The following is a 27961-nucleotide window of genomic DNA, read 5'->3' on the forward strand; positions in this document are numbered from 1 at the left end:
GTGGCAGTCCAATGCCACACCGAGAGAACGACAAGAAGATGTAAGCAGAGTGGACGAGATATTTACCCACCTTTTGACTGCACTTCTTCAACGTACCAGATGCGACAACACAAAGAATTGTTGGAAAAACTCTAGCGGTTGGCGGTAGGAAGTTATGACTTCGTCCCAACAGAGGGTGTCCTTCTTGTAGAGGGTCGTGTCGTCCACAATTACACCAGAGTTCAACTCGTGGATTGATCGCGAAGGAAGGACAAGGAACCGGGTAAAGCCGGGCCTCTCGTGCAACGATGACCAATCTTCGGATTTTTCCGCTGGGGTTTTCTTCGTGCTTTCCAAGTGCTTTCTGTTCTTTGACCTTCGTAAGCTAGGTAAGTCTATCATCGCAGCTCAAAACACCGAATATGTTTAAAGGGCCTTGGAGGGTAACACAGCGTTTTTCAAACCGGTACTAAGACGCAGACGCAAGACGACTAATCACAAGCACTGCAATCATGCAGTCCTCGAACGCCACAAAACGCGCAGGACCGTGACATTGAATACTCATGACATCTGTGTGAAGGCACATTTGTTGTGTAAAGGGCGTGTCTACTTCTGTTTGCACTCAGCTGGAACCCGTCACACGACAGTAAGTACCTCATATTCCCTTAAACGGTGCATGGGAGTGTCTCAGTGGCGAGAAGGTTGACGCTGACTGGGAGGCCGCAAAGTTTACCCCATATCCTTGTATTTGGGTCCCACTCAACCTCTGTCTGATCAAACGCGTTGATACATGCCTGTGAGACTTGAGGAATTGTTTACAAACCCTCAGAGTGATGTCTAGCTGAGCGTTCTCCTTAGCTGCAAACTGTTTGGATTGCTAGTCATTCATCGACAGCCCCTCCCTCGCACTGACCTGCTTGTCATCTATCCCGACTGTTTGGGCTGGGTAACATCGGATCCTATGCCAGTGTTTGGGATAAAACATGCTGAGGCTGCTGGCAGTGGAGCTGCTGAGATCGCACAGTTGATTGTGCAATTGAGCAAGAATGCGGCGGACTTGCTTGGATGTGCCCCAGCATCTGCTGCTGCATCAGCTGTATTAAAAATATTGGACATTGTACAGGTGAATGCTTGCTATCCGATTTCATACGTGACCCGATGTTCTGACGAGTCTATCATTCCAATATAGAAAGTACGGGCGAACAAGGAGAAATGTCTTCGCATTGCACTTCGCGCGGCTCGTTTCTGGGTCTCATTGCGCGATAAGATGGCAGACTGTTGGGGAAGTGCCTCGATAACTCTCATCGCGGATGTCACGAGACTCCAAGGGTATGCTTTATATTTCATACCTCGTGCCTTGGTCTGATTGTCATTGGATTATCAGGGTATTCATCTCCATATCTGTCGCGATGCAAAGCGCTGCAAACGAACGGTGGCTTGATCGGTTTCTTTGTAAGGCTGGGGTTGAAAGGGACTTAGACGACGTCAGTGAGGAGTTGGAGACAACAATTCGCAGCTTTGACGTATGTCTATTTTTTCATTGAATAGACTCAGCTGATGCATCACTCTTCAAACATCGTTTCCTGCTGCTAAAATAGTTAACGTCGCTCATTGAGCTGCGGTACATCAGTGCTCAGATATATGAGAGAGTGAACCATATCACCAACGAGGATTCTACCAACTTCCCGCGCTCATCCGCCCTCGTCATCCGACCAGAGATGCCTGTAGCTGCCCCAAGCCCATCTTCCCCCGATGATACTTTAGTCGGATCTAGCTCCTACATGACCACTGATACTGGCTCTAGGTCCTCCAAGCTTGAAGTGAGCGAGAATACGAGCGGTAGGAAAGAAGGCAACTTTTTGTATGTCAGATTCATATACAGTCGTTTGCTGCCTTTAATATATCATTCACACATGTCTGTAACAGAACGTCGAGCACGGAGATAGAGCTGAAGGAATTTCTGTCTCCCAGTGATTCATTTCCCCTGGGCGAAAAAGGGGTATGTCATCATTTTCAGTTCTTGCTCATCGTAGCCGCTCAATTGATCTGCAGTTCCGAACATACCATCAATCCGATGTGGAGTTTGTGGGGAGACGAAGGCCGGTTGGCTGGTTCTCCGAAACATACAACGCAGTGCTCGGCGGTCGTTCTCTGATTGCGAAGATCTACGAAGAGATTGAGGACACTGAAGCATTGAACACGCTTGTTCGTTGCCATCACTGTGATTTCTTCGCTAATGCTAATTCCTGAGTCACAGAAATGGATGAAAGACATCAAATTATTAACTCGGGTCTGGTCAGCTATACCTCCATAGTTTTCTAAGCAGTTCTCTGACACGGTGCTTCACATAGCCATCCAAACCTACCCCAGCTCTTTGGGTACTCAGATTTCAGAACACCTACTCGGTTCATTCTCATGTCGGGAGGTACTTATATGTTACCTGGCTAAGTAAATCCGTCGATGTCCTGATGTCAAGCTGAATATTAGTGTCTCCGAGCTCAGACCTACGGTCTCGGTACTCTAAAGAGTTGGACGGTTTTTATACAGACATGTTTTCAGTCATGCAAGTGGTACGAACTACTTCCCATCTCCAGGATTTTGTATACCTCTGACGATGCCAATGTCTGCAGTACTCGGATGCGAGCGTGAGCTACAGTTTCAAAGATGGCCGAATCTCTCAATCTAACGCATTATAGTCTGCCGCACGTCACGTTCAACGCCAGCTGAGGTTCTCGGATGAGACGATGGAATGGTTCATCCGGGTCAGTGCTCTGAATTCCCCAGTCGAAATGATTTGAACTATAGCGTATCGTCCTGCTATCTAGAACGCTACTTACACCGTTGATGAAAACAACAAATTCTTGCTGGGCCTGCCAAACGATTTGGCCCCCAACGACCTCCCTGGGGAACACTTCTGCGAGTCGTATATGCGAAATTTATTATTCTTCGCGGCATATTCGAATCCCTTCTATCAGCTTCCAGAGGTGCGTTAGTTCCATACCTGAAAAAGGCTAAATTCTTCTATTTGTCTCCCTAACATGCTGGTGTTCCTGCAGAAACATGAGCATATAGCGACTTCTTACCCGACTCTTATCAATCAACGAACCCTTACTATCGATCCTCGTGTTAGCTTCCTGTTTGATCAACATCTCACCGGATCGCTTCAAGATTTTCAGGATTTAGCACAGCTCTATACGAGCAACAATACTTGGGAACAGATCATCGCTGACCACTATGGTAGTGTGACGGACCTCAAGGCTGGGGATGTACTCATATGGAGCGGACGGGGTCTTGGGGCCTGGAGATCACTGCGAAGTGTATTTGAAGTCGCGGACAAAGAGGTAGCTCAGGCACTTGCGACCAGTACAGAGTCTGTTGTATACCAGTGGACGAAGAAAGAAGGGTGGTTTACCGGTCAACCTGTGCTTCTGCCTGACGGTCATCAAGCGTACGCGTACTATATCCGTTACTCTCCGCTCTGTATGCTGATATATTTTGGTCAAGTTGGCTCTTGGATCTTCGACTCGGGAACCATGTTCACGTGTCACAGTGGAACAGAGTCGTCTCTATTCAAAAGGCGAGGCAGTATCTGGTCGATAATGCTCGCTTTTTTGCAGAACAAGCTAGCGTCAATCCGGAGGAGTTAATCATGGGTAAGCCCACTATGCTTCGGCCATATTTTTGCATCCTGAGTATCTTTTCCAATGCCAATTCTAGTGACCAGAACCTTGATCAACAAATCGTACATGGTTAACCCAGTCAGTGAGGATGTGACATCGAAGACTGGGAGTCCATACCTCGTCATTCCCCCAGGAGACACGCAGACGCCTTACATCGCCGATTCTCTATCGGACATCGCTGGAGATCAATCAATAGCGATACCTCCGGTCTCTCAGCAGTGGAAGGCGAAGTTGGACGAATACTTCTGGTAAGCCATCGGTTGCATTTAGGTGTGTGGCTCACTCACGAGGAATCTTGCTATGAGCAGTGAACCTCCGTACTATATTCAAGTCACTCGTGAAGATATAGCCGACTAGGATGGTGCTATCATGCTTACATATATTTGTTGACTACTCGCCCTTTTGCCTGCCTGTGCAAATGTACTATCGTTATCCGAGTCGACTCTTAACATGCCATTCAACTGTAACCTCTGTTTTTGAGAGCTATCCAATTGCCAGGGAGAAATGTGCTCTCTCCACGCAAGACGACTTCAAGACATATTTCATTGGTAGTTTATTGATGTAGTCCACTTCTGGCCACAATCTAACCTGCCGAAACGCATCGCTGTAATACAATACGCTGCGGTTAGACCTCTGCTTCAAGGACGACAAGCAGAAGCTATGCTACTCAACCTGCGAACTAGGCCTGCCCCTGACGATGAGCCGCCTGCCCGACAAGGCCACGAAGAACTGCGGTAGAGAAATTTGCTGTCACACAGCAGAGTAGCGAAGAGAGTACGAGTCGTAAAGCTGCCAAACCCATGGGCCAGCGCGAATATATGTTCATCTGAGATGTAATGTAGCGTAAAGGGCGCCAAAATCCTGGTACAGTAGTGTGCATATTGCTGTTTAGAGATTATTGAATCTCGGTGTCGAGCTCGTAAAAGTCTCTGATGGCAAAAAATCAACAATCGGGTGGTTTGCAGGACGAGACTGTCTTCAGATTGACAATTTCCGACATGACTGAAGATACCGCAGTGAGACCTATGGTTGAAAGTCGAAACACGCTGCCATCAGCATCGGAACTTAGCCAAAGCTCATCGACACCAACTACCGTGGACCGTCTGCAAATGAAAAACCACCCATGACAGCGGAAAATGATGCTCAAAATGCCTAGAGGCCGCCTGGAGTAAAGGTAAGAGAACCTAGTCAAGCGAATCTTGAGTCGGAGTGCTCAAGGATGAGAAAGAGATCGCCGACGAATTTGAGCCGGACTACTCTTGAGAGCGAGTAGGGTTCTGGGCTCAGACCAATTTCAGAACAAAGTATGATGCCTAACCCAGACGAAGATGAGCCTCTATGCTTAGGACAACAGATAGGGTGCCCAGCCAATGCAGATATGAGCCAGACTGCCCAGGATCACGAGAATTGTGACGACTTGAAAAGAAAGGAGACGAAGGTGCGTATGTCGCTCAGAAAGCAGCATACAGGACCGAAGAGGCCAAGGAAGCAAGACCAGAAGGTGCAAAGAACGAGCAAGTGATCCTGCATGACACAGGCACAACAAATATGATGGATACAACGAAGAGGATAAAAAGTGGTACAGTCGGAGCAGGGAGAGGGTGATAGGGCTCAGTAGCCTCGGAATGGGGGGATCGTGGTGGAAAGATAGAGTATTGCAGAGCTAATGTGGTGTGGTACTGAAAACAGACGGTAAAACGAAAGAAGTCGATAGACCGCCGTGAAGGATGCGGCAGAGTCAGACACCTTAGCTGGCATTGCAAAGGGCACCCCCGCAGCCGACCAAGACATGGATACTCCCCACTGAAAGGTTCAGCTCCGCATGGAATTCTAGCGCGCTCTTTCCCAGAGGGGCCAAACACAACGAATCCGACGAGAGTGACACAGACAAGATGCAGAGGACGTGCTATACACCGGGCGACACCTCACTTTGGATGTATGGTATTCAGTGGGAAGCGGTCGCCAATGCACAGGGCAGAAAGATACGCATGCCAGAATTGAGCACCCTAGAGACACTGTTGCGCGTGGCAAAGAGACGAGGGTGAGGAGCAGAAACCATGGAGAGGAAGCGAGAGGCGATTTTTTCGCGCTCCGACTGGACGGCAGGTGCCGGCACAAGAAATGTTGAACGAGGTGTAGGCGCTTAATCAACCATTGGTGATTTCCCTTATGCCCAGAACTGCAGGATCGCTTCTCGTCCGCTTGGTTTGGATACCGCTCATAGGCCCAGCTCTACGCAGTACTGGAACCAAACGAATAGTCCTTCTTGTTATTGGTAAGTGTCATTGGTGCTCCAGACGCACAATGTATTCCAATCCCTAACCGAATCATAAGCGGTCACTTCTGCTTTCTCAGTCTTTCTCTGGTCGAGGACCCCTTCGCGCCCATTTCGTCGAATAGAAGTGCAGTGGGGACTCGGAGACTCTATTCCATCTTCCGTACAAGTCGACTTGACGAGCTTTTTCAACGCAAAAGCGGCATCTACGGGGCTGGACGACGCAAGAGCAGATTTTGATGGGACTGGCAGCGCATTCCCACAGCATGAACTGCCATCTGAGTCGGCACTCACATACAGAGGGATACCATTTCAACTCCCACCGTTCTATCACCCGTCGAGGTTCGACACAATCCGGTCCGCTTCCCAAATCATCCCGGTCGCACGACATGTGAGGTATCAAAGCCTACACGCCTTGGGCGCCGCCGTTTGGCCTGCGTCGTCATTCTCCCAACCAGTCACCGGCAACATCTCGCTAATGTTCGATGATGGAAGTGTACACCTTTGTAGGGACCTCTAGACGTACACTCTAGATACTCGTTATTCAATTTTCTCCCATTACAGCCAGCATTACTTTTGGCCCATGGTACGCGAGTGAGTTCTTTACCGGGGTCATGAATGGGGCCATTCACACGTTCGTATCTTGCCGCTTCCTTTGCCGAGCTTAAGTATTGAAGATATCGTTACTTTAGCCCATGGCACTATGGGCCGTCGACTGAGAATCATGCGATAAATCGCAACATCACCCAGATACACTACTCTGAGGCTTATGTACCGAGCGCGGTCCCGCTCGTCGCGATACAACTCCCTCCCAAGGATATACTGATCAACTGGTTTTCTATCACGCTTCGTCCAATTGGCTATGACGTAGGTCCTAGGCCTCGCCCAGAACTTCCCACCTACCCCGTGTTAGGTATTCAGAGCGTCCACTCGACCACCAAGTGGTTTGACACGGGCCTCTGCCAAAGCTCAAGTCGGATCCAGCAGATCGAGGTTCGGCTTGACAACCTGGCGCCACTTGGGTCACCCACTTCAGCGTGGCTCACGTCTGCACATACGGTAACTTTGAACTCTTCTTCATTACTCACGGTCGTTCCAGGGATTGTATATCGTTTACGCTCGAACGATCAAGTATCGGTTCTTGTCGGCGTATGCAACGCTGAGGGCGTTAGGCCAGGTAGTCCTGCGCAGATATCTGTCATCGTGAAGGATGTCGCCGGAAATCCTGTGCATACAAGTGATCAGTGGCTTGTCACCGCCGGCATCCCAGGTTGGACCATGGGGGATGCAAGCCTGGATACCCACGAAGCGCCTGAATGGGTTTGTTCACCATTTCACAACTACAAAACGGCCTGATATATGCTCAGTCACCCTTCTGCCGCGATAGTTCGACGACGCAAAATTTGGCATCCTCGTAAGCTCTCTCGTATTCATTACTTCTTCCTTCAACTAAAATGGAACGGCTTTTAAGGTACATTGGGTGAGTAGTCGTTATTTCGCTATTAATTTAATCTTATCAACGCCAAACCGAAGGGCATATACTCTGTTCCTGCTTGGGCACCTGTCGGAGAACAGTGCGTCAAACAGTCAATCTAATGTCCTTTGGGAAAATCCTTACCAGGCTCTGCGCGACCCGGAAGATATGCTGAGTGGTAAGCGTTGTAACCATGAATTTCTCAGGTCTGTCATGACATTTCTGCAGGTATAATTGGCAACTGCACGAACGTGAGTTGTACTGCATCATGCTCTTTGTAAGACATGCTTATCGTCCATGGATACTGAATCAGATGACGGAACAAATTCACCAACATGGGAACACCATCGCACGGTTTATGGCCTAGACGTCGTATATGACGATTTCATCGCAGACTTCCTTACATCGTCTTGGAATCCCGACAAATGGGTAGACTTGTTCTCCGATGCCGGTGCAAAATATTTCGTCTTCACTGCGAAACACCACGGTAAGCCATGATAGATAGAAATCTGAAGTGTATTCTGATATTACACCTTCCAGATGGTTTCTCCCTGGTAGATGCCACATCTTATTTCCTTTGCATGTACTTACTGACTGGTTATCAGTTCGAAGACCCTAGTCTTTCCCTCCGAAATTCTGTGGACATGGGTCCCAGGTCAATTCTCCGACTCATTTTTGGGAGCAGTAGCTAATTTCGATTATAGACATGACATCCTCGAGGAACTATTCGCCAGTGCTAGAGCTCGGCATCCTGATCTTCGTCGTGGAGTAAGTTACGCGTCGTGATATTTTGCGTCAAAGGCTTTACACTGACCGCTCACGATAGGCATACTTCAGCCTGCCAGGTCAGATGATACGGAACGTTTATATACCATGGGTTTTTGATAGCCTACCTAAACTGTTAGAGTGGTTCAACCCCGACTATGCGCCTTACAGCCATAGCAGCTTTCCAGGACGCCCAGCTCATTACATGCGCAACGATTCATGCTGCGAACCATACGCGGGATACGTCCCTGTTCAGGACTTTATACAAGATGGTGAGTCCTCTATCTATCGGACAAGCTACTGGTCACGCTTCCAACCTCTTTACTCCAGTGCAGAAAATTCAGATGGAAGCACTCTTGTTCAACTATGACACCGATATTCTTTGGTATTATGTCTCTCGCCTTCAGGTGCAGTACATATACTGATTCTCGTCGTACCTACCAGGTGCGATGCTGGCGGAGCAAGCGCGTATCCTCAAATTGGTTCGGACTTTCTATCCATGTATCCTCCACGGTTGAGCTGACATCTAACGCCTGCAGCTGCAAACTGGTACAACTATGCCGCATCACAAAATCGCCAAGTGACGCAGAACAACCGCTGTGGAGCGAACCAAACTGATTTCGTGTCCATTGACTACTCGAAGTCGGGCGGACGTCTAGTAATGTCCCATGCTCTTTATCTTCAAACTTCAGGACTCATGCGACGTCCTATCCTCAGCCACAGAAGTGGGAAAGTGCCGCTGGCGTTGACCCTCATAGCTTTGGGTCAGTGCCATTTCTCATGATAGAACGACTTCTTTTTGACATCAGCCGCAACAAACAGGTTCAATTCAGCCACGTACGTGCCTCTATGCTCGTAACAACCTCATGTTCACCATACAATATAGTCCTGTGCACCTTTATCAAAATGCATCCAGTCTTATACCAGAACTCGTCGAGTAAGTTTGTGCGCTCCTTCCCGGGATTTTTTTTTACTAACCTATGTTTAGCATCGTTTCCAAAGGAGGGAATTTCTTGGTTAAGTACGCCACTTATTTCTTTTTCGCGTTCCTGACTTCTTCGACACTGATTTTTCCATGCGTAGTGTCGTGAGTCTCTTCCGTATCAGCCGTTCAAAGGTGTGTTACCAATCACCAATACAGGGCCCGAAAGCGGACGGGACAATCGTGCCAGCCCAACAAGAGCCTCTCATCGAGATGGGTCGCTGGCTCCGCTCCTCAGGCGAGGCTATCTACGGCACAAGGCCTTGGTGGATTCAATCTGGCGATGACACGTTTACCGCAGTACGGTTCACCACTAAGCCCGATGCGTTCTACATCATATCCATTGTGCGGCCTGTGGACGGTGTGCTCCGGACTGTGGCTCCTGTTCCAATAGTTGAGGGAGATGTTGTGACGCTTCTTGGAGGTTCGGGCCAGCACCTAGCGTGGTCGTCTGACGATGTGGGCGTTTTCTGTGTAGAAGTAAGTGAGCAAGAGTTGGATCGCTCACAGTACGCTTGGGCATTCAAGATTTCTTATTAACGAGGGCGACTACATTGATCCATCTTACGATACTAACGTCTTCTCAGTGGTACTCTTTGTGCATTAAAATACATTCATTCATTCCTTTCTTGCTTCGGATGTAAGTGTCAACGGATACGCTTGGAAAGCATCGTGCTAACGGAGACAAAATACACCACTGAAATGCCCGAACCCTCGAATGAGATACTAGAGAAGACGAATCGTGCGACTCATCGGAATTTCTTCCAGAGAGCAGGTCACGGCTGTCGTCGCATTGATTGTAAGATGAGCGAACCCGTGATGAGTAGCTGGGCGTTGGCCGTGGATTCAGAACCGCGATAGATCGGGGATGTCGAAGTAAGTGTCCTTAAATATACTAGAGTCCTTGTTGATATTGAACTTATCGTTAGATGAAGGGTTCAAATGTAGCGCAGAAGGAAACTACAGACAAGACGTACCGGTACAAGTCGAGGCATGAGCACCTGAGCTCTTCCCCGCCATGTAAATCATGCCGAAGAAAGCGACCAGTCCTCGCGTTTGCGCTCCCAAACAGTTCCGTCTTGTACAAGAAAAATCAGCACACGGACAGAGATGTACTTGTGGAGTCAAAACGCTCACATATCTCGCAATGAGAAAGCGTAGGACACGCCAATCCCCACCCAATTAATATATAAACATCTCGTCCTTCATCTCTAGCAACTTCCGTAAACTCCATGACATCACGTTCGAGCAACACATACACAAGGCGTCGTAGGGATGTGAACCGGGGCAATACTCGCGTAGAATCATCGAGTCCCTCCTAGAAGTGAATGTATACACGGTTTAGCAGGAGTGTCCAAGGCAGGATGAACATATGAAAAACAATGAGGGCTCAATGTGTACTCACCCGCAATGAAGTCAACAGACTAAGATGCAACTGGTGGCTGATCTCCAGCTCCTCAAGGTTTGGAAGGTGAGTGGCAACGACGCTGATGGCCTCGAGATCACCGGTGCGAATCCCTTGCATTATCTTCAGAACGCTCAACGATGGAAAGGATTTGAGGGTCAGAAGTTCATCGTCCACTGGGTGTTGGGGCAGGAGCGCGAAGTCCTCGGCACGCGCAAAAACGACAGACACATGCCAGAGGCGCGAAGTCTTCTCCAGACAATCAAAATACCCCATTGGCGCCTCATATTGCTCCAAATTCGGCATGCTTAACGGCGTATCCTCTTCGAGGAAGAACAACCCGGGATATTCGATACCAAGCTTGACATTCTTAAGTTGAGAATGACGCTGAAGAAAACAGGGCAATGCAGGGATGGAGAAGGAATTATCCTCGGAGATATCCAGATGGAACTCCTGGAGGGCTGGACAGAAGACGTGATCAAGAACACTGAGCGCTGCGACCTGTAGTGGTTGGTCTGAAAATTCTATGAAGTGTGGATTGTACACCGCAAGGTTTATATTGTGCCCTGAAAGATGCAAGGCGGTCAGGCTGGGCATGACGGATAGGATAGCGGCAAGGGATCTCGGTATCATGCTGATCTCAGGGTAGTTCCCAGCCTCGAAAGTAAAAGGCCTTCTGCTAATGATGTCCAGAGGCGTATGGAGTACTGGGGTGAAGTTCGGTACGGGAAAATCATCTGTTGTGTCATGGTCACTGCATAACGAAACACGAACAGGTTTATTCTGGTTAACGAAGCGTGAGATGCTCCCAACATATCGTTACGAACCTTAGCTCCGTGGTAGTCAATCTCTTCACCTTCGCTGCCTTATCCTCGTTATCCCTCAATCTCTCATATAGATCAACAACGTGGAGAAATATATTGTCTCTCTGGGCCTTAGTCTCGACAGCTCTGCATGAGATGGAGATGTCGCGATAGAGTAACGGTTGACTGATGTCGCGAAAGACCTTGCTCGTCAGACTGAGGGAAAGTAAGTCAGACTTCGAGCATATCGTGATTATGGCTACGAAGAGCTCGACTGGGAAGGTCGGAGGCATCGCAGTGCTTCAAGGGACGTGAAGAAAGAGATCGGGAGGTGAGAGGACTCGTCCTACATCCAAATGAGGGCCGAGGGTTTCAAAGTCAGCACCTCGAGGTTTCCACGTGTCTGAGGATAAGAATAAAGTGCATACTTTTTCCCGTAGTATACTCTCTCTATCGAATGCATGTCGAGTTTTGTTTTCGTGAGAAACAACGTGAGCCCAGGCTTTGTGGCCCTCTATTCACCAGCGAAGCGTGCACCAAGGGTCTCATAATCAGTATCAAAATACGGTTAGGTACCATTTCTGAAAGTACGTCCAGTACACATGGGGAAAACAGGCAAAAGTGTACGTCGCTGTGATAATTGTCGACCATCTATGGGCTGGAACGAGCCCAAGCACCGCCAATTCTCTCCCAAACACTCTTGTCTGAAAGATCTTGTATTAAAAGAACGGCACTCTGAGACAGAGATTCAAAGACTCACATGTTGCGCAATACTGCAAAGTAGGACATGCTTCGCCCCAAGTGACTACCGTGTTATGATCAATATCCTCATTTCTGTCGTCGACCGTACCAATGAAAGGGAGGCCACAAGTGAAGGAAAGCCGAAGGTAATTGAACCTGGAAAGGGCTTCCCCGACAGCTTCAATTTCATTCTAGAGATAATATCGAGCCAGAACAAACGTTAAATCATGAAGAAAGTAAACGATAGTCCGATAAAAGAGTCAGTGCAATGAAGCCAAAGAGTATTAACGAACGACCAACCATGGAGATGGACAACGTGTACAAGTAGTTTTTTCTGTGGTGGCGAACCTCCAACGCTTCCAGGCCAGGCAACTTCCCCGAGATGGTCTTGACGGATGCCACTGGCAAGTCCTGATTCCAGACCGCGACGGTCAAGGACTTCAGCGTCACGAAGGGCTGAAGAGTGTCGAGGAGCACTGGCAGTCCTAGATTCTCATTCTGAAGAAGTCCTGTAAAATCTGCCGAAACGTGGTTCAAAGGCGTAGCTGGCTCTAAGCCTGCAAAATACGCCTCTGGGGCTTCAAACCATTCAAGGTTCGGCATGGTCCATGGTTCGACTAGGGGAACGCTCGCCGGATAAGCGATGCGCAAGATAACGCCCTTGAGCTGGAGATGTCGTTGTAAGAAATAACGCAGTGCTATCCGAGGAGCTGACCAATCCACGTCTTTTGTGACATGGAGATGGAACTCGCACAGACTAGGAAGAGAAACGTATTCGAGGAGGTTGAGCGAGATGATGCGGTCTTCTGCCTCCATACTATCGCCTGTGAGGTGGAGGATGGTAAGGTCGGGAAGGGCGGACAAGACAGCTACGACAGCTTGGGAGATCGTGGAGAGATAAGGTTGTCCAGCAATGCCCTCTGGCGTATATAATACTGGCTTAAATTGTGGGACGATGAAGCGATTGGACGTCTCCCCGCGGCTGGGGTAAGCAGAAGGAGTTTACCCAAAGATGTCGTCAGCGTTGGGTTGCTTTTGAAACTCACCTTAATTCAGAAATTTCCACCCTCTGCACCATTGATGCCTTCTCTCTATTGCTCTTGAGCGTCTCGTATAAACTAACGATACGATGGAATATCTCGTCTGCTTGAGTTGTCCTCTGCACGTCATGACCCGAGAGACAGATATCATGGTAAAGGAGCGGTTCGATGACATTACGAAATGTCTTGCATGTGCGACAAAGGGCAGGGAATGCCGACTTCGGGCACTGGACGACAATGACGATGAGAAGCTCGAGTGGGAGGTTGGTAGTAGATATAAGTACTGGGGTCGGCAGCGTATTAATAGTAGAACCGTTGTTCAAGTTAGACACGAGCCATGGTTTGGAAAGAGTCGTCTTCGTGATCTGCTTTTCCTCGAGTGGCAGCCAATCAACATCGCGCACATCATGTGTGGCGTACAGGTATTTTGTACGACTCGCATACACAAAAAACTGTTCCATCTCACTGGCGCATAAACTACCATAATGTCTATATAACACAGATCTATCACTGTACACCACGCAACCATACCCCAAATCCAACCAACAACGATATATACCACCGAGTCAGAAGCAGGAAGGAAGTCCTAACGAGGCGACTCGACCGTTCAACCGAAGGAGACGCGACTCGACCGTTCGAACGAAGCAGATGGATGGTTTACGGAAAGATATACTGTAGGGGGTGTAAGAAGCAAACCCAACATCGACATCGACATGTAGCCTGGGTACATCGAACCAGCCACCGACAAGGACTTTTGCAAAAGGGGATCCATCTCACCAACATGACGGGAAAAAACCAACAAAACCAACAAATCAAGAGAGAAAAGATACGGACATGGGGAAGACTACATATGCTGTAAGGCCATCGGCCGTAAAAGTACATTCACGAGGGGACGAGGACGAGAGGGGGGACAGAGGTCAGAGTCTTGGAAGATTCGGAGATATTGAAACACGTTCCGGGGAGTGTACAGATCACGGCTGGGGCACCGAGGTAGGCAGGTAGGTAAGAGTCGACATATGGAGACATATTTGGAGAGTTGACGGACGGACAAAGCAAAAAGAGGTAGGTAAATCAAAAAGAAACAAAAAGATATCAAAGAAGGAGAAGTAGTTTGTTTTTGTACACAGAAGACTCCAAGCGGCTCTAACCCAGATGTACCGGCGCCGCTTGAGCCGTCTGGAAGTTGGAGTACCCCATGGGCATGCCGCCCATCCCCAGGTTCGAGGACGGGGCGGCATAGTAATTACCACCACCACCACCAGCGAGGCCTCCGTCTCCGTTCACATCGCTCTGGTATGGCGAATGACCGTGGTTGACGTTCGCGTTGACGTTCCCAGCCATCGACATCTCAGGCCACGTAAACCTTCATAAACGCGAAAAGAAAAACGAGCCCAAGGAGAGGAGAGTCAACAACCACGAAGCTAGAGAGTTGAGGGACATTTGCAAGCTCACCCAGGCATCATCATGTTCTGCCACCAAGCCGGGTTTTTGATCGCCTGCATCGTCGCCAAAACCTCATCGCTCAATCCCGACCCAGACCCATCGAACACGACGTTCATAGCATCCATATCCAACGGGCCCGTCCCCACATTATACGTCGCCTCAGGCTCGTATATAGGCTCCACGAGCTGTGGTGGCCCCTGCTGACCATGACCAGAGTGGTGCGGCGACAATCCGAACGACGTATCGATATGACTGAGCGTCGTCGATCCGGGCATTCCTCCGCCGACACCACCATTAGCATGCTGTTGTTGCTGTTGTTGCTGCTGCTGCTGATGGTGGTGCTGTTGGCCCTGATCATCGTAGTGCGATGACCCAGAGGGCGAAGACTGCTGGTAGTGACTCGGAGGCGGCTGGGTGTGCAGCCTCCCGCTCGTGGCACCGTCAGTCCTATGCCTGGATAACAAACCGGCGAGGAAGCGCGAGTAGAGCTTCGGAGTGTGACGTTCGTCGATGGCGATGTTGGAGGAGCCGAGGGTCTGGATAAGGCGGCCAATGAGCTCGAAGATCTCGGTCTGTTGGCCGTCAGGAAGATAACGGGCGAATTCGGGGCGAAGGAGTTTGAGCAGGAAGGCGGATGCGAAAGAGGAGAACACAAAGTGGCCTAAAACGATCGTTTGTCAGACACAGGACGATACTGGGAGTTTCATTGAGTCATGACGCACCATCGGGCGCGAAGCGCATGTAGCCGCTGGGAGCAAGAGAGTCGACCATGGTACGAACTACCATCTTCGCAGAATCGAGACACTGGGAAAAGTATGTTAGCAACTCATAAGTCACCGATCAGGAGAGGGTATTCACCTTCGTGAAGAAGATCTCGTCATTTGTGCCCATCCCCCTCTGGAACGCCTGCTGGAACCCAAACGAATACATCACGAGCCTCGAGTAATTGACCAAGCTATCCATCCACACACCACCGTCAGCATTCCGCCCCAAACAATAAAAAAGAGAAAAAGACATACAAAGGCAACAACTTGCACCTAAACTCGCACCCCGGATCGCTATGGTCCGAATCCTCCTCAAACCTCTTCTGCCACTCCTCATGATACTTCGTCAGCTCCCTATCATGCATCTGCGTCACCTCGCGGAAGTTGATATGCTGATTCAAGCCCGTCGGCGCCTCCGGGTCGGAAAAGACATGTTCGTGGAACTTGGCGACGATCCGCAGGAGCGAGGTGTATGCGTTCAGGTGGACGTCGTGTTCGAGGTTGTACTTTGATTTTTTGTACCAGTCCGCCGAGTGCCGGATGATGCTGAACACGATGAGGTAAACAAAAGGATCAGTTGAGAAGTCATCCGTAGAGGTTGTAAGGGAAAGAAAAGAGAAGAAGAAAGACACGTACTAATCCTCCTTGATCGTCGACGGCTTTCCGAACTGCGTCGCCGTACTCCTATCAAGGTTAAAGCAGATCTGCCAGACCCTCGCACGGTTAAGCATCTCCCTTTCCTGCGTCTCGTTCTGCGGCTTCGACGTCGGCGGCTGATGCAAGTTCAAATCCGTAGCAATCCTGTAGTACATCCCATAAAGAGTCAGCTCCCGCCACGTAGGAGTAATAACGCCACATAGAAGTATTAACTCCACGCAGAAGCTATAAAGGAAGAAGGTAAAAAAGACAAACCTGATAGCCAGCCCAGTATACAACCACGACCTATCCTCCTCCCACCTCCTCGCCGGCACAGCGTATATACTCATCAATATATACGCCTGACACAGCTCGACCGATTTCCAGCCGTCGATGAGCGCGTTCGCCGCCGCGGACTTGGCGAAGTGCATCGCGATCGGGTACACCTCGGTCTTCTCGGAGTAGCGGGAGGAGATGGCGCAGACTGAAGACAATGCGCGTGTTAGCGTACGAGTTGTGATAGTGTAACGGGGAAATAGAGAAAGGGTACTCACTGACGGTGAAGAGGAAGGGGCACCTTGAGAAGGTCGTCGCGGGCGTGTGCAAGACAGGGTCGAGGAGCGAAATGAAGGGCTATATCAAAACAAAACAAAAAATCACAACCAATCAGACCGTTTTCCCACAGTAAAGTCGGAGACACCCACGTTCACGCGTGCATAGAAGCTGTATCAATCACAGTAAAATGTCAGTGATCCAAACAGACATCGGAAGTAGGGAGAGAGAGAGAGAGATAGAGAGAGAGACAGTCAACTCACATCTCAAACAACGTATCCACCTCCTCCGGCGTCACAAGCCCATGGATCAAGATATCCGGCGGCGTAATCTTCTCAATCAACGTCGCCCTAAGCTCCAAATCCTGCGACGGCCCCGGCATGAAATACGTATCATTCGCGACACCCTGTAAAACCCCATCCATAAATAAACATCTCGCAATGCGTCCAACAACAAAAAGAAATACGCACGACATCATCGTCTTCATCCGGCTCCTGCTTCTCCGCCCCACCCCCCGCAGTCCTCGTACTCCCCCCATCCCCACCCGCACCCGCACCGACACTCGACCCACCCCGACTCTTACTCTTACTCCTCCCATACCCGCCCAATCCCTTCTCAATCGAACTACTAATCGAAAGTGTAGCCAACAATCCCAGCGGGACCGCCGAATCCGGCAAACCCGGGTACGATTCCGTTTCCGGATCGACAAGCGTATTCGGCGACGTCTCTTCCTCGCTCTCCACATTGACCGTAACACCTTGTCCTCCGGCGGTGGTCGTATTCCCATCGTGATCAGCGTCGTCGTCGGACTCGTCCCCGTTATTGGATTTTGCGCCGCCTCGAGATTCGAGCGTGAACGGGTTCGCGTTCCCGACTCCGATTTGGGCGGCGAGTGCGTTCCGGGCGGAGGACGAGGCTTTCATGCGGTCGAGCCAGGAGATGACGCTGTCGCGGTGTGAGTCCGAGTCGGGAGTGGCCATGCGGTAGGCGGCGATGGAAAGTGGGGAGGCGAGGTAGGGGTTGTGTAACTGCGGGTGGGTGGGCGGGGAAGGTCAGTATTCTGGATGGATTGCCGAGCGAGGAGGGGTGAGGGTGAGGACATACCTGCTTGAGCAACGACTCGATGATCGTGTCTTTCTGTCGGATCTGAGCAAGCAAGTATTCGCGCTTACTGTATACAATGGGGATAAGAGTGCATCAGCATCTCCTCTGAGAAAAAATCATCGTGTCAAGGGAAAAAAAGTTGAAAACGTACTTCGGCGCACTCCTCGGCTTCCGCCCCTCGACGACACACCGATGCCCACCCTGCTTACACCGCTTACAGACGTTCTCGTTCTTCGGGAAGTCGCATTTCATCTACGCAGGTCGAACAAGAACACGGGTCAGTTCACAGCATCACAAATGTCAGTTCACTCCGTCACAAAAACAGTTCACTCGTCCACAAAGACAGTCCACTCCTTCTCCCCCACAAAGACAGTAACCATAAAAAGACGGAAGGAGAGGTTGGTCTCTGGACAATATGCCACCCATCACACCACATCACCAGTGGCAAACCACGCACGGCATCGCAATGTTTCGGTGGCTGGTTTCGGTGGCTCGAGTGGCGACCCCACCCCCTCGTTCGTGAAGCGAGTGGCAACCTCGTTCGCCTCGTTCGTGAAGCGGGTGGCAATCGCGCATGAGTCCTCACCTCAGTGGCACAAACGACGCATACCAGCGCCAAATACCCACGCGAGCAAGACCCACCCAAAATGGACAGGGGCGAAATACCCCACACACAAACCCTGTATCCCGTCCCAAAACGGACGAAACAACTGCAACCGGAAGCAAAAAAAAAAAGTCCCAAATAGGGGCTTCTCACCCCGCAAACGCAAACGCGAAATAGGGGCGAACAGAAATAGGGGCCGAAAGCTCACCTTCAATTTCTTGCAATACGTGCACGCTCCGGGTCTGAACATCGCGAATAGATGGTTACGTGGCGACCGAGCGAAAGCGAGGTAGAGTGTGTGGCGTGCAGGAGGGTCGACCATTGGGCATTCAACATTCAGCATTCAGCATTCAGAAGCGAATAGTGGGGATTTTCGGATATGACGGCGTCCATGAGATTTGGCGATCCATCCAACGTCGAAATTCGATTACACGAGGTTACGAGTCCATCCCATTTGATCAGGTCATTCCGAATGCGAGACAAGATGGGGGAACAATTCGCGGGTCGCCATATCAAGATCAACGGGATGGGTGGATGTGAGATGCGCGCCAGCGCGGTATTCGGGACCAGTGTTGATTGTTCGCCGGGGGTAGGAAGCACCGGAGGGTCCGTGCGTGAGTTCAAGATTCGTTCGTTCGTGTTTCGTGATTTCAGGTGGATCGAGAAGCGCCACCAATCAATCGGATATTGGCCGTACGAAGTGAGCGAAACGAAAAATATGAAAATAAAATCAGGTGGCGAAAGGGTCAGGTAAACGCGGTCCAGGAGCGGGGCAGAGGATGAATCAGCGCGAGATTGGGTGGTGGATTGGACCGGAGGATGGGCAGCACCGGTGAGAGTGTGCAGGCACGATGCAGAAAGCAAGACGCGATGCCATACGCGTAGTTCGTTCGGTACGGTAGCCCATAATTCAAATACGATCCAGTCGGGGACACGGGGGAAGCAATTACAACAAGGTTCGGTCAGCATCATCGTCTCAGGATCAGGACGAAATATATAAAGAGGAAGGAAGGAAAAGACATAGGGACGGTACGCACAGGCGTTGTGGCAATCCGACCTGGCTCTGGTTCCCCGGCGGAAGCAAATGCATGCCTCCCGCTGAGAACACCGTCTGCCCGCCACCGCCACCCGCTCTGCTCCCTCCTCCTCCCCCTCCTCCACGAATGCTCGGAATGTCGGTATGGCCGTCGTCATCGTCGTCGTCGTCAGACTCGCTCTCGTCGACATCCTTCTTCGGCCTCTTCCGACCTTTCGTCTTCGCTGGAGGCTTAGATGCGGCAGCGCGATCTCTCTTCGGGTTCGGATTCGTTGGCGCGCTGGGCGCCTGCGCGGCGGAGGTCGAGGTGGTCGAAGATGGGTTGTTCGTCGCCGGTGCCGCCGTGGCGCTGGTAGTTGGCACGCCACCCGTACTGGGAGGCAGGATCTGATCAGCCCATTGGGGCGAGATGGAGGTGTGGATGGAGGACCCGTCCGAGATGGGCGTGTACGGCGCCAAATGGTCCGACGAGGGCGGGTACGACTGATCGAGCCCGCCGCCGCCACCCGCGCCGTAGTGCTCGAAGGTGAACTGTTGCTGAGGCTGGGACTGCTGCGTGTGTTGTTGGGAGTAGCCCTGGAGCGCGTCCTGTGGGGCCCCGTATAGGTTCTGGCGGGCGGAGAGTTGCTGCTGTTGTGGGTAGCGCTGGGCGGGTTGGGCGGTGGGAAAGTAGGAGGTGTTGAGCGGGGCGGAGTGGGCGGAGTGGACGAACTGGTACTGGTTCGGGGCTGGCTCCTGGTGCTGCTGCTGTTGTTGTTGTTGTTGTTGCTGCTGTTGGAGATGGTGCTGAGCATGCTGCTGGTGCTGTGGCTGGTGGTGTTGGGGATAGTTCGGCATGAAGTTGTGGGCGTAGACTGGGTTGTCGATCCACTGCTGGTAGTCGTGCGTCTGGGGCTGCTGGGCCTGGTCTGGCTCGTAGAAGGCTGGGGTGGGGCCTATCATGTTCTCTGGCTGCTCGCGGGACTGGTCAGACGGGTATGGCCACCGCTCGTGGACGTCGGCTACACGCTGGGCGCTTTGCGGGGCTAAAACGAACGGAAAAAACGAAATGGTGGTCTGTCAGTTGGAAGGGAAGTCTTTTGTACCATCTGTCCATCAGAAGGGCGTACCAGGCGGTGCAACGACTCCTCTGCTGCTGCTTTCCCGGCCTCTCTCGGGAACCCGGCCGTGCGAAGGGTCGACTGCCGAGGACATGGGCGAATACTGCTCCTCGAATCCTCGAACCTCGGGGCTCTTAACCCCGGTCTGTCCAACGCCCCTTCCATATATATCCCCCCTTGCACGCCAGCCCGGACCCCGATCCACTCCCGGCATCCCCCACAGCCAGAGACGCCGGCGCTCTCACCCGGAACACCTCCGCATTCGCGCGTCTATCCGCCGGCGACTACCATACACGGTATTTTTTCATCGATGCGTCCCCGTGTGCCTTGCACGGAAGCACGTCGATCTTCCGTCGCAGTCCTCCGGGTCTCGACAAAGCTGTTCACGTCCCGCTCTCGCTGTACACATCGTGTTCCTCCTCTCCTCATCCAAACATCATAGGCACCGCTTCAGGACACTGCCTCGATATGTTTTTCTCTTGCGTTCGGGTTAAAAACAAGTCATTCTGGTTTACTCGAATACGCTGCGCGGAACGTGTTTACCTCCTGGCGACGCCGTCGAAAGCTCAGAGTTCATCTTGACTTGGTCATGACGAGCTGTCATCGCTTTCGATTTTGTGTTCCTGTTCATCGCGCGAGAACGAGTCGTACCACCACTAACTGAAAATTTTCCTCGAGCTAACGACATACCATCCAATGCTGTGCACTCCACTGGCTTTTCCACTTCTCTCCCTCCGAGCTCTCCTCTCACTCACTCACCCTATTCTATCTGTGTCTACTCGGCTAACAATTCGTTCAGTTGGAAGCCGGGCCCTGTGCAATCGTACTATGTTGGAGTTGGAGTCGACGTCAGATTGGTATGTTCGTTCCCGTTTTGGCGCCGCCTTTTGTGCCCCGTTCTGTCATGCAATGTCATGAACATAACTCGGTCGTCTCGGTCTCTAGGTTACGCGGGCATTGATACTCAATCTTCATAGGCAAGTTGCTACTCCTGTTTGTGGGGTACAGCAGACATCCGCTCACCGAACGCGGTGGCGTACATGCATCCTCCAACACTGGCCTTGGGATCTTGAGATATCCAGCCTCCCAATATAAATATAAATACTTCGAAACGACGGCAACCTCAATCCCGTTGCACGCAGACCGCGGCCAATGACTTGACTGTCAGCCATCAGGTAACGTCAGGTAATTCAGCTGAGTCTCACAGCGCTTCACCTCCTGAAATCCTGATCCCGTTCGTGAATGGAACCGTGTGCTACATACCTACCGTGTGGTGTCAAGAATATAGAAGCAGTGACAGGCTGGGTAGGCCCGGCGTTCCATTCCTGTTGTTATCTTTGACAAGTGGCCGGTTTTGGCTCGTGGCTTTGCGTATGATACCTACCGCGCTATGAGACTGTCACTGTAAACGTTGTTCTCTATCTGGGTTTTGGATTAGAGATGCACATGCTACGAACCTTGTCCTTATATATATACACCCTAACGTTAACGCTTGAAGGTTCAATAATCAAAGCGCCTACTTACAGTTGGGTTTGAAGATGCTTCCATAATAGATCTCGCGATTTGTGGTCTAGGATGCTTTGTGGGTGTTTGTGGGTTTGGAGGTATATGCTGCGCTGCGCATGCACGGAAGCTCGAAGTTGTTTGTGCTTTGTGCTCTTAGACTTTGTTCCAAACTTGTCTGTCTCCTCCTGCTTGTGGTGGACTAGTATGCTCTGAGTTCTCGATCTCATCATCAGTTTTGAGGCTTGATTCTTGGCTGAGCGAGCATCGTCGATTCTTGATTCTGGATGGAATCACGATGATTGACCTGTCACCACCACCGAGACGAAGTCCTTTGTTGTAAATAACACCCCTCGCCAACTTCTTTCTGGATCCATCGACAATACCTACCTTGTCAACCCGCTGCCTCGTTCGTCAGCGCACCGATGATGCTGCTCTTGTCGACTCTAGATCTTTGACACACGGTCACTCAGCCCAGTTCTCGAATTTTCGTGGTGGCTGTTCGAGTGCTCGGCGCTCAGCACGACTACTTAGTACCAACACCACACAGAGCGACGATCAACTCGGCTATGGCTTGACGATCTTACAACCGACCTTTGGTCGTTCGGCTCGATCGTAGCTATAGGCTTGGGTCTCATAGCTCATGAGGCTTATTCTCGAAGTTCTGCTCTATAGGCAATAACGACTCCCTCGAGCTCGACTTGAAGCCAGCGCAGTACTACCGTACAGGATCTACCACGAGTGTCATGGAGCTCAAGCCATTCGAATTTCGCACCACTGGCACACCATCCGCACCATGACCACCCAACACGACTCAGGTTCAGGCCCGCCATTTGCCTCGTGTTCGGACCCCTTCCCATCCCTTTGCTATTGCTAGCAGTGACGCAGTACCTGACGCTTATTATAATGTGCACGGTATAGTGTCAAAGAGGATATACATACGGCACCTCGCAGCTCAGCCGCACTGTCCCCGCTCCCCAGCTCGTGTTTTAATTTATGCATCGCTGTGATGAGCCTCTCTTTGAATGCGGTACCGCTCGTTGATCTGACATTACATGTCCAACTTTTATCTTTTATTACTTTGGCAAATCGACTGTGGATGGCTGTGGGTATGATCCTGCCAGTGGACCGGATCAACGTCTGAAGCCCCTGACGATCCCTAAGTTACTTCCTTCCGTACGACGCCCTGAAGATTACTTTGTCTACTTGCGATGCGGTGCTCAGCGGTCCAGTGAGTTGGACTAATTCAAAGCTTTGGGGGTCTTGGAAGGTGGACTTATTCGTCGGATATGAGAGTCTGTGCGATCGTTGGGGATTCGGAGGACTTGACTCTAGAAATGACAGTGGACGTGACGGTGGCACAGGATGGAGACTTAGGAGGGTGGGGAAGAGGAGAGGGGCATGAAGGGTCAACTTGACGAACATTGGCTTACTCAGTCCCTCTGTGCACATAAGTACTCTATATTTTACGATTTTAATAAGATGGCAGTTCCTGTTCCGTTAGGACAGGTCTTGAGACCAGCTTTGTCACAGAGTCACGTCACGCCTCTTCGGTGGCGGTGGCGTCTTTTTACTGGGAGCGGTCGCTTAGTCTCTAACCAGACCTTATATAAGCGATGAAGAAGAAATCATTATATAAGGTCTGTTCCAATTACTGGGACTTTGGCGGGGCGACCCCGAAAGACCATATAAGGAAATTCCTGGGTCTCATCGTATCTCTGGGTTCGGCGCCACACGCAATGGTGGCACGGCCAAGTTGTGCAGGTTTTTCGTTTCTGCTCCTTGCGTACCATATTCTCTTCCATCCATTTCATCGTCACCATTTTTGTTCGGCATGTCTATACTGAATTGACGAGGCAGAATTCTTTTTATGACAGCTTCAAATGCACTCTTCGTCTGCAGAAGCTGCAAACCCCACTTGATCAATGTAACTTTTCGATGTTCTCTTCCGCGAAGGGCCTAGTGAGCTAATATACGAGGAGATTTTCCTGCGCCTCAAGGCATTTTAGACTCAGAACGGCCGACGTGAGCGAAGAGCGGGCGCATACAGAAGTGGGCAAGCAATGCCACAATAATCAGGGGCCACAGTGGCGGAAAGGAGCAGAAGCGCAAGCCTCGCTTGCAGATACTTAGCCTGCCACATATATTCCTAAGAGGATGAACATAATCCAGCGCAAATCGTGAGGCTGGTTCCGTAAACACCATTGAGTGTATGAACTCAAGAAAGTTGCTGGGCCGGAGTTAGCATCGAGGTCGACATTGTACCATAGCCTAGTATACTTATTCATGTAAGAGTAACGAGTCGAGACATGATGTGAGATTTACCAGACTATGGTTATAGGAGATACAGGGACACCTCTACTCAGAGAAAATTCAGAACAGGGATGGAAACGAGACGAGACGAAGACACGAAGTCTGTGAACGCCTCTTGCGCCCCCCATAGTTATCGCTTCGCTTAGATGAGATCAGGGCTTTCGCGTTATCATGAATTTCCATATATGGTCTTTGGGGGTCGGCCCGCCAAAACCTCCCAAATTGGACAAGACTAGCGGTCGCTCGAGATTTTTGTTACGGTCACTCGTCCTCCATCACTCTCGGTTCCCGGTGTTTCCCGGTCCTTCCGTCTCGTTCCGGCGACCCTTACTTGTGTTGTGCCACTGCCAATGTCGTGCAGCGCTCAAATACTTATGCCTGACAAGTCCGAACAAACAAACGTGAGCTAATTACAGCCCACGCTCCTCCGCTTGTGTGAGGAATCTAATATCTCGAGCGACGGGCATGCCGTGCTCGTTCTTTCTCAATTCTTTCTTCGAACGCAGGTGAACCCATTATGAGCTTTGAATATTTGTGGCGTTTTCGCCACAGCAAGGGTTGCCTACGTTTTTTTTCAGAGAAGTTTATACAAGAAAGCTGGTCAAAAGACCCATTATAATTAGCGCTGTTCGATCTGAAGGAACAGGTCTGGCCCGGAGGGCGTGGAATGGATATATTGCAGCGTGGCTTGGAGGCATGCTCTCCGGAGACCGCTAGTCCGAGAGTACGTGGAGCCGCTCGAGTGGGTTACTCATTCGCCTCGTGGGGAAGTCGTTTTTGACGCCACTGTGGCGCGCCGCGCTACTTAGGAGTCGACTTCACCGTCCACCGGCAACATGAGGTCGAACGGCGAGCTCTTCCCCTATGTAGTATGCACACTGCCCGACAAGGCCGAGTATATGTGCTATATGTCCCAGTCTGGAACATTTCTTCCAGCTTTTGGCTGGTAAGTATCAGGGAACTTTATACGATCAGCAGAAAGACGCTGAGGGCGGGGAACAAGAACAAGAGCAAGGAACCACACGGCTCTAACCGGTACTATTCTGTTACCAGCCAAGTATCCTAGACCTTCGAGGCCCACAAGTTATCCCAGATATCGAACGGCCCAGACTGATATCATGACTTCTTGCAATTGACGCCTATGATCATACTACTAGTAGTATGTGACAAGAAGATGATAAAGAGCATCAATAATAGGACACGGACGCGGATATTCGGTTGTTCAGAATCAGGGAATCTTTGCGCCCAACGGCCATCCTCGCATTGCATTATCAGGGACACGAACATTTACCCGGCTGGCGCCCAAAGTGGATCTGGTAGCGCGGGTCGAGATCGTGCTATCGAAGACTGGACGAGAAAGGCGTGGACGGAAAAGGTTGGGTGGGACGCAAGAGACTGGTATGTACGGCTCCGTCTAGGTACATAGCTCTCGATGGGGTGCTGAAAAAATAGACTGTGCTCGAAGGGAGAGGAAACATTTCGGTACTCACTGTGGTTGGCCAGGCTGGTGGCAGTCTATGGCCGAAAACTTCCGTCAGAATTACGCGGACACTGTAAATGCGTGTGGTTCGAAGTATGAGACTTCTCCTAAAGAGGAGAAAAATTCGGAATTTCATGAGTTTTCATTGCGAGGATATTGGTTGTGATGGTGGCTTACAAGCGAAGAAAGATATCCGCCCATGAAATGGGCGAAATTGACCAGTATATCCAGTAGTATAAGAGTCCCTAGATACCACTTTGCGTCAGATAGAGCGATATTTACTCATGTTCGAATACGACCCCGACCTGACCATCATTGCCGTTCGTACAGAAGATACGACTCCATCGCGCCTATTGTTGGGTTAGGACAGGTTGAGACCCATCCAGACCATCATATTGAGCCGCATCCATCTTCGACAAAGAACCCAAAGGATTGTGATACTGGAAGGATTGGGCTCTATCCTCTTGTCGTAACATTTACCCTGGCAGAGTACAACTGCATGAAGCATAGCATGAGCGCCCATGAGCGAGACAAGGAAGCTTCAAAACCAGGGACAGCGAGTACACCAGGCGGTAGAGCAGCAGACCAAGCGGCAGGAGAAGCAGAGACAGAAAGGCGCGGGGCGATCCCCCAATCTGATTTGCGCCCATAGCAAGTGCGTTCTTTTCGAGCAGCCTGGTCGGTGCAGCGCTTCCTCCCCGACGAATGGACCCTTGACCAGTAGAAGACCAATCATATCGATGGACAGCATCACAAATCAAGCAGTCGAGAAAGTGCACAGAGACGGCCGTCACGAAGATTGAAGGGCGCAAATGCGCGTACGCACGGCCAGGTTCGGTGTCGGACAAGTGAGGGTCGGGAAGACCCGGGAAGGCTGATGCGGCGATATCGTGGTGTGGCGGCCTATGGGAGGCGGCGCGCCGAGCACGAAATGTCATAGGGAGAAAGAAGTTGCAGTTTTGTGGATATCAGATGAGTTGTGAAACCGCTTCAGAAAAGTGGTGACTCGGTCGAGTGGAGGAAATGGGTGCACTACGTTGAAGTGCATTATTTTTAATTGGCAGAGGGGGGAAGAAATGAGTATAAAACATGTCTGTGTGGGCAGAGCAAAAACACACATCAGCGTCGACATTCATCACCACATCTCACAGTTCTCATACACACAGAGCCATCCATATACGCCTTGCACGATGTCGTCCTCTTCTACTCTCAACCAGTCAAGCACGAAGGAGTGGCTTATGAAGGTCAGTCATTCAAGGCCACTACTCCAACAGCATCTCTTTCTCGAACAATGTAGATTTGTTGCTCACTTACAATCCATTGTCCATCTCTATGCTAGTTTTTCAGCGCCATAGACAGCCTCGATATTAATCGTTGGGTAGATAACTTCTACACCAAAGACGCCGTATTGGAGTTTGGCAATAACCCCGCCATCCAGGGCGCCGAGAACATCAGGAAGGTCTGTAACTACTTCTCAGCATATCCATGTAAGGGAATGAAGACGAGAACAGCATTACTGACTTAAAGCAACGAAATAAACAGTGGTTCGGCGACCAGCTGCCATTGGTTGCGAGCATGAAACACGATACTGGGGAATTCCGTGAGTGTCATTATCCTTCAAGTCCTGCAGTGAAGATAAGGTTAGATGCTCACTCTTCACCCGTACCGTTGTCGTGAACAGACGAGGCGAACGGCAGCATCTATGTCGCAGCTACTATAACCTATGTAGTCAAAGGCGATCCGATCAACAAACCCATTCCTCTTCGGGCATTTGCCATTTGTCACCGGATCGCGGTAGACGAGCCAACATCTGAGAACGAGGGAAAGAGGGCGAATAAAGTACAGATATTCATCGATAGGGGTCTGGTCATGGAGAGGGTCAAGGAGATAATGGTGAAAGCTTGAGAGATGGGTGGATGTGTTAACATACTGCAGTGTATTAGTAGATTAAGATCAGCAGGAATAACAGACCTCTACTCGTTCAGAAACTATAACACCTGAGCTTGTCAAAAGGAAGCGACTCACCATGAGTTGGCTCTGAGAATTATCATCTCGTCATAGCACATACCATAGCCCAGTTTACCGTTGTTCGACCAATGAGTCTTTCATCTACGTCGCCAGCAAGGTCAGCCATGTAAATGTACGCTCGAGGGATGGTTGTCAATGTGGAGGTCGGATGACGGACAGATGCGTACTGGCGCAAGTCGAGGAAGACTTGTATCTGCTTCCGACAACATGGAGAAGCCTGCGGACGGCGGCAGGTACATACGGGCCCGAACAAC

At 50.6% G+C, this 27961-nt stretch overlaps 5 protein-coding genes across 5 annotated transcripts; 3 read left to right on the forward strand and 2 right to left on the reverse strand.

Annotated features, from left to right (window-relative positions):
• The first annotated feature begins 720 nt into the window (after positions 1–720).
• On the forward strand, positions 721–4114 carry STEHIDRAFT_169681 (uncharacterized protein). The gene is made up of 17 exons (XM_007305895.1): positions 721–775; positions 838–1102; positions 1169–1308; positions 1364–1502; positions 1578–1840; positions 1906–1978; positions 2032–2184; positions 2237–2274; positions 2331–2404; positions 2467–2549; positions 2610–2624; positions 2676–2741; positions 2805–2963; positions 3036–3427; positions 3484–3632; positions 3697–3907; positions 3968–4114. The coding sequence occupies exons 2-17, from the start codon at positions 941–943 to the stop codon at positions 4014–4016; spliced, it is 2166 nt and encodes a 721-aa protein (XP_007305957.1). The 5' UTR covers positions 721–775; positions 838–940; the 3' UTR covers positions 4017–4114.
• A 1714-nt stretch (positions 4115–5828) lies between these two features.
• On the forward strand, positions 5829–9695 carry STEHIDRAFT_169682 (glycoside hydrolase family 29 protein; the record flags this gene model as incomplete). The annotated part of the gene is made up of 23 exons (XM_007305896.1): positions 5829–5934; positions 5994–6440; positions 6499–6568; positions 6627–7254; positions 7322–7348; positions 7406–7414; positions 7468–7508; positions 7575–7586; positions 7637–7659; positions 7722–7895; positions 7949–7962; positions 8014–8063; positions 8113–8176; positions 8235–8253; positions 8314–8445; positions 8504–8558; positions 8618–8655; positions 8713–8831; positions 8891–8937; positions 8996–9010; positions 9060–9110; positions 9162–9194; positions 9257–9695. The coding sequence occupies 23 exons, from the start codon at positions 5829–5831 to the stop codon at positions 9693–9695; spliced, it is 2613 nt and encodes an 870-aa protein (XP_007305958.1).
• Positions 9696–11907: 2212 nt separating this feature from the next.
• On the reverse strand, positions 11908–12539 carry STEHIDRAFT_122746 (uncharacterized protein). The gene is made up of 3 exons (XM_007305897.1): positions 12405–12539; positions 12124–12295; positions 11908–12067 (listed from the first exon to the last, which is right to left on the reverse strand). Exons 1-3 carry the CDS (start codon positions 12405–12407, stop codon positions 12015–12017), a joined length of 228 nt encoding a protein of 75 aa, XP_007305959.1. The 5' UTR covers positions 12408–12539; the 3' UTR covers positions 11908–12014.
• A 1286-nt stretch (positions 12540–13825) lies between these two features.
• STEHIDRAFT_122748 (uncharacterized protein) lies at positions 13826–20694 on the reverse strand. Its single transcript, XM_007305898.1, has 15 exons — positions 19285–20694; positions 18456–18489; positions 17795–17895; positions 17644–17710; positions 17010–17567; positions 16803–16945; positions 16692–16710; positions 16542–16620; positions 16264–16471; positions 15988–16152; positions 15607–15897; positions 15446–15542; positions 15310–15391; positions 14597–15248; positions 13826–14507 (listed from the first exon to the last, which is right to left on the reverse strand). Exons 1-15 carry the CDS (start codon positions 20223–20225, stop codon positions 14288–14290), a joined length of 3657 nt encoding a protein of 1218 aa, XP_007305960.1. The 5' UTR covers positions 20226–20694; the 3' UTR covers positions 13826–14287.
• Positions 20695–26824: 6130 nt separating this feature from the next.
• On the forward strand, positions 26825–27646 carry STEHIDRAFT_122749 (uncharacterized protein). The gene is made up of 4 exons (XM_007305899.1): positions 26825–26923; positions 27019–27138; positions 27222–27279; positions 27361–27646. Exons 1-4 carry the CDS (start codon positions 26870–26872, stop codon positions 27582–27584), a joined length of 456 nt encoding a protein of 151 aa, XP_007305961.1. The 5' UTR covers positions 26825–26869; the 3' UTR covers positions 27585–27646.
• The last annotated feature ends 315 nt before the right edge of the window (positions 27647–27961 follow it).

The sequence above is a fragment of the Stereum hirsutum genome, assembly GCF_000264905.1.
Source record: "Stereum hirsutum FP-91666 SS1 unplaced genomic scaffold STEHIscaffold_10, whole genome shotgun sequence".
Taxonomy (NCBI): domain Eukaryota; kingdom Fungi; phylum Basidiomycota; class Agaricomycetes; order Russulales; family Stereaceae; genus Stereum; species Stereum hirsutum.